This window comes from Argentina anserina, chromosome 1, assembly GCF_933775445.1.
Source record: "Argentina anserina chromosome 1, drPotAnse1.1, whole genome shotgun sequence".
Taxonomy (NCBI): Eukaryota; Viridiplantae; Streptophyta; class Magnoliopsida; order Rosales; family Rosaceae; genus Argentina; species Argentina anserina.
The window spans coordinates 23,329,563-23,335,634 of NC_065872.1; the positions used below are offsets into that span (position 1 = coordinate 23,329,563).

Consider the following 6,072-nt stretch of genomic DNA (forward strand, 5'->3'; position numbering starts at 1 on the left):
TCTTAAGAGGTAGAAGCGTAGGTTTGGGGATCGCAAACCTCTTGTGATGGAGGATATTGGCTTTGGTTCAATGTTAGGTACCTCTTCTGGTGAAGGTTTTGGCTCTACTCAGGTGGTGTCGAAGAATGATGTCGCTTTAGTGGTTGTGCTAGTGGGAGTCTCCTCCAGTTTAGATTCTTATTAAGTTAGACCTGGTCTAAGAATTCTTATTTTGTTAATCATTTGTTTCATTCTCAAGGTTTTCGACCTAGAAATTGCTTATTTGCTAAGTTCGGTCTTAATTTGTTTAGGTTTCTTTCGCACATTTTAATTTTATCATAAACGTTATATGTTAATGGACGTTATTGTCTATTTTTTCATGATTAATGACATCTCTATTCAAAATCATTATCTTTTTTAAATAAAAAATTAATATTACTTTAGTGATGAAAAATTGTGTATTATTTAATGATATGTGGGCCTATATATAGGCATTACAAAACCACAATCTCGTAGGATTCAGAGTCCTAATCTATTACGGAGATGCTAATCTATCTCCTAACAGCAAACCAAAAGAACAAGCTTTGCAAAATGAGCGATGGGCATCAGAGATTGTCATGGAGGCATTAGAAAACACGGAAGGCATCACAAGCTCCTGTGAAGAAGGGGATGCCGCCACCGACGGCCTGAATGTCATGGAGCCGCCGAGAGGGGCAGGCTTGGCCTCACCGTGCATGGCACGGACAGGCACGGCCTCACCGTGTGGAGCCGAGTGAGGTGATTCTCCAATCGTTTCGTGAACATGAAAAATAGATGATCATGTGAATTCAGAGAACTCGAATCATCATATCTCGTTCAAAATGACCAAAAAATGATCATGTCAAAACCGAGGAGACAGCAAAACTGAACCCATGATTCAAAGAATCTTGAGTTACATAAAGCTACTGCTGCAGGCAAGCAAAGCTATGTCCACAGGCTAACAAAGCTACTGTCAATGAAATTTGACAGATTTATTCCTCTCCATTCTTAACACAAATATCAAGATGAAAATCCATCATTGGCATGTATAGCCTTTAAAACTTAGCAAGGCACGAAGATATAGAACACAATCTCTGCACAAGATCCGTAAAACAACTACCTGCGCCATAGGACAGTGTGGGTGGTTACGCAATTAGCAAGACACTCGATTTCACGGCGAGACATCCTCAAAATAAAATTAAGAGAGTCAACGACGCGGCGAAATTCTCTAGACAATACGCCGTAGGATATTGTAAGAGGGGGGATTGAAACAAATGTGCAATCCCATTGAGTGTATCACATGGCAATAGAACTACATTCTTCAACTTAAGAGTTGGAAAAACATGGTATTGGAGCAGTTGAATACCAAACAATTAGGGTGGAAAACCATCCATTTGGTGCGGGTGGTCACCAATAATAATAAAATCGTTTGAGCTATAAAACGACTTGGAGAAAATCGGAAAATTAACCGGAAAACCATGTCAAAAAAACTCAAAACTGGCTGAAATTTGGAGTGGAAAACGTGGCAGTAAAAACTGCGGGAAATATGCCGGATAAATGACGAAAAACGATGAAAAAATCGTCGGGACCGGCGGTGCCAATTGCCGGAAAACTGGCCGGTGGTAGTCGGAGCTGGCCGGGGCTGCTGTCCGACAGGGGACGCCGGCAGGAACCGTATGGTGGTGCTGGAAACGCGGAAAGTGGCTGGAAGGCGGCCAAAACGCCGGAACACGTTATGCAAGACGCCAGAACAGTAACCGGGAAAAACGACGTCAATTTTAACGTTCCGAGGTCCGTTTTCCAAATTTCAAAGTCCAAAATCACAATTTAGTGCTATTGGGGTCCCATGTAATCCAAAAGCGGCCAATTTAAAAACCACATGAGTTGCAAATGTTGACCATGCATGCTAAGTCAAAGCAAATAAAATTCTCACGGGATCATCTTGTAAATAACGAATACGAGAATTTTTATTGAATATGCCAATATTTAATACAACAAAAACAAGCTTCCAATTCCAATAGACGACTTAAGTTAAAGTCGAGTAAGAATCATGGCAATGCCAACGTCATACTTGAAAAATAGTAAGCAGAAATATAGTCAAAATAGATTGACTAATCACAAGTCCGTAGCAACAAAATCTGCATATCAGATCGGGCAGAGCCTTAGCATGAGGCTAAAAAATGTGCTTACTTGAGAATGGAAGAATGTTACGTTTCCATCTCCAAAATTCCCTCAAGAAATAGATACAGGTGCCAAAAATGACATATGTTTCTCGGATGTGGAGCATGGTTCAAGGTCAACTCTGGTAATACAATGCCATAGACATTTATTGAAGCACTTTAAGTGTGTCCCATACAATTCATTATTTTTGGGATCTTTTGTCAGCAAATAGTGCTGCTTCAGAGTAATGGATTTCAACTCAAATAAATGAGTACGTAGACCTTGAGATTATCGTTTATAGACATGAGTTTAAGAAAACTCAAACATTCAACTAATAGTCGCGATGGCGACGCATCCATAAAAACGAGGGTTGTATAGGTTTCGAAAGATCGAAACTATTAAAGTATGTAACTAGAATTAGAAGAGTTGTGATGTATATGGTCACAAAATAATCGATGCATATCAGCGATTCTCATGATCACACCCAAAACAGCGATGCACTCATGCGACCACACGAAATCGATTTCTTCCCTTTAAATAATAACGTGACTCCCCCAGGACTGTCACATGAAAAACGTCTACCAAGAGGGGAATCATATCACTCTTTGGTCTCATCGGCGTTATAAGAAATACCGGAAAGAAGACATGAAAAAGGCTAATAGCGCCCGATAATTTATATAGATATGTTCAAAAGCGGTAACTTTAAGAAAAACATACTTGTTAGTCTGCCAAATAGACCGCATATAATTAAATTGCTCTGCAAATCGATCGTCATGCAGGAAGTTGCTTGATGAATTCTTTTTCGATCTTCGTACTGATGTCATAAATTGCGCATGAGTGACGTCCGTCTCAGGCATGGATGTCATCATAGTGGTACGACAATTGATCATTTTTCCTATATGAGCACGTAAAATATCGTTAGAGATAAAAAAAAAGTGTCAATGAACATTTAAATAATGAAATAGGAAAAAAGAAAAGGAAAAGAAAATAGTATGAAGCCCAAAGGGCTATTGGGCTCGGCAGGCATAGGCCCAAAAGGGTAGAGAAGACGAGAGTAGCTTCTCTTGAGCGAAGACTGCTTGTGAAGTTCGCGTTTCTTGCGTGAATATGCGAGAGGAGCAATTTTGAATCCCTTGATGCGGGGTCTTGCGGGGCAAAAAGATGTTTTTGCGGAGGAGACCCTGCGGGGCTGCAGGGGGTTGCGTGCAGGGGCTGCGGGGGCTGCAGGGCAGGAGGTTACGGTGGCTGCAGGGGGTCTGCAGCGGCGGCGAGCAGGAGCGGCGGCCGGCGGTGGAGAAGAAAAAAAAAATTTCTAGGACTCTAAAAGTTTAGGGTTTTAGGGCAAAGTGCGTGATAATGTGTTTCAGGATGAAAAATTGTGTATTATTGAATGATATGGGGGCCTATATATAGGCATTACAAAACAACTATGTCATAGGATTCGGAGTCCTAATCTATTACGGAGATGCTAATTTATCTCCTAACATGAAACCTATTAAACTAAGACACACATAAAGGTAGAATAGTAATTCTCCGGTAAAAGATTCTACATTTTAATTTATAATCTCAATAAGGACCCCGAACGCTGAAACACCACACGTGAGTTAGTTACTCCTCATTATGGGATAACAGATTTCCGGGCTGAAGTTCCTCAAAATCGTGGACTATTTAAGAATCAAAATAATTTGCTCTCAACATCTACACAGCTTTGAAGCAGACTTCCTCTGCAACCTCTCTATCTTCTGAATGGCTAGCTCAATCTGCATTTCTTCTCCGAAGAAACTCGTTTTATTCCTCAACATATCCTTTCTTATTCTTCTTTTATGTCTCTGTCTGACAACTACTAATTATCTCCATCCCAACAATCACATCTCAACCTTACCAATCCAGTCCACTATTCTTCAAGAGATCATAGTTAATGATGGCTGCAGTAATCTCCATGAATACTCAGATTCTGAAGCCAAGTGTTTGTATGTCAAAACCCAAATAGGTTGCAGAGCTGATGGTTATCTAAACTATCTCCAACTCTTTTACTGCAATTTTGGCAAGTTCCCTATTGTAGCCCATATCGCGGTTCTATTTTGGCTTCTCGTTTTGTTTTACCTACTGGGGAACACAGCTGCCAATTACTTCTGCTCTTCCTTAGAGAGCTTGTCGAAAATCTTGAAGCTCTCACCCACCATTGCTGGAGTCACCCTCCTCTCGCTCGGAAATGGCGCCCCGGATGTCTTTTCTAGCATCGTTTCATTCACCGGATCAGGCGATGGAAATGTCGGCCTAAACAGTGTGTTGGGGGGAGCCTTCTTCGTGTCCAGCATTGTGGTAGGTGTTATTAGCATACTCATTAGCCCTAAACAAGTTTCAGTTGACGAGTCCAGCTTCATAAGAGATGTCATCTTTTTCTTATTCTCTCTATCCTCTCTACTTGTCATCATATCAATAGGAAGAATCAACTTGTGGGGTTCCATTGCTTTTGTTACTATTTACTTTGTCTATGTCGGCTCAGTTTCAGCCACACAGATATACAAAGTTAGGAAGTTGGAGAAACAGCAACTATTGGTTCTGGGAGATGCTAGCACTAGTCCACTATTGAGGCATGTCGACGAAGAAAAAGCACTTGTCTCTGTTCATTATAATGTCCATGATGATCAAGAACAGCAACGATATTCGTCTTTTTGTTTCTTGGGGTATCTATTGGAGCTGCCTCTGTCGTTGCCTCGAAGATTGACCATACCGGTTGTGAGCGAGGAAATGTGGTCCAAGCCATTTGCAGTTATTTCTGTGACTTTGGCACCAATTTTACTCGCTGTTCTTTTCAACACACACAGTGAAAATGTGGGTTCGAGAACTAAATTAGCGGTTTACATAACAGCAGCTATTATTGGTTTGGTTTTGGCTACTCTTGTTTATTTCACCACTAGAATGTCAGGGCCGCCGAACAGTAACATGCACCTGTTCCCTTTGCTTGTGGGAGGGTTTGTGATGAGTGTAGCCTGGACTTATCTCACAGCTGAAGAACTAGTGTCTCTGTTAGAATCGTATGGGAATATATTGGGGATAAGTCCTTCCATTCTGGGACTTACTATTCTGGCTTGGGGTAACTCCCTGGGAGATTTGATAGCTAATGTGGCCCTGGCGCTTCACGGTGGGGCAGACGGAGCTCAGATTGCGATTACGGGCTGCTATGCCGGGCCGATGTTCAACACGCTAGTGGGAGTGGGGCTCTCACTGGTTTTGTCAGCTTGGTCAGAGTACCCATCCTCATACGTCATTGCAATTGATCATTCTCTGTATGAGACACTGGCGTTTCTAATGGGTGGGTTGCTCTGGGCGCTTGTCATGTTGCCGAACAAGAACATGAAGCTGGATCGTTATATGGGGAGTGGCCTCGTCGCGATCTACTTGTGTTTTCTGTCTCTCAAGCTAGCCATGCTCCTGCTCTGAGCATATTTGTATGCATGTAAATTATTAATGCAGCACTACAAAGTTACGTGATTATTGAGCCCTTCAATATCGGTTTGTCTTCAATTTTTTTTAGAGAAGATGTATTTTGGTATCTCAAGTTTGATATTCGGACTGAATTTTAGTATCCGACATTTTTTGGTCCGAGATTGGCAGGCAACAATGTGTGTGTATATATTTGATCTAGTGTTTGGGTCCGAGTAGAGGCATCTTCCTCCTTTTATGTTTTAATCATTTTTTCCCTTTTTATGGAGAGAGAGAGAGAGAGAGAGAGAGAGAGAGAGAGAGATTTTTACCGGCCAACCCCCCCCCCCCCCCTTCAAAAACAGCTCCATCTCTTTGGGCGCTCTAGTCGAAACCTAGGGTTTCGTGCAGGTGGCGCCGCTTCTGATTTGTTGGAGCAAGGTTCATGGGTTCCCATCAACAAAGCTCGTTGTGGTGCCAACGGGAAGG

General features: G+C 42.0%; 1 protein-coding gene across 1 annotated transcript; it reads left to right on the top strand.

The window, feature by feature from the left end:
* Positions 1 to 3,903: 3,903 nt before the first annotated feature.
* On the top strand, positions 3,904 to 5,649 carry LOC126788510 (cation/calcium exchanger 1-like). The gene has a single exon (XM_050514510.1). It carries the CDS (start codon positions 3,904 to 3,906, stop codon positions 5,599 to 5,601), a length of 1,698 nt encoding a protein of 565 aa, XP_050370467.1. The 3' UTR covers positions 5,602 to 5,649.
* The last annotated feature ends 423 nt before the right edge of the window (positions 5,650 to 6,072 follow it).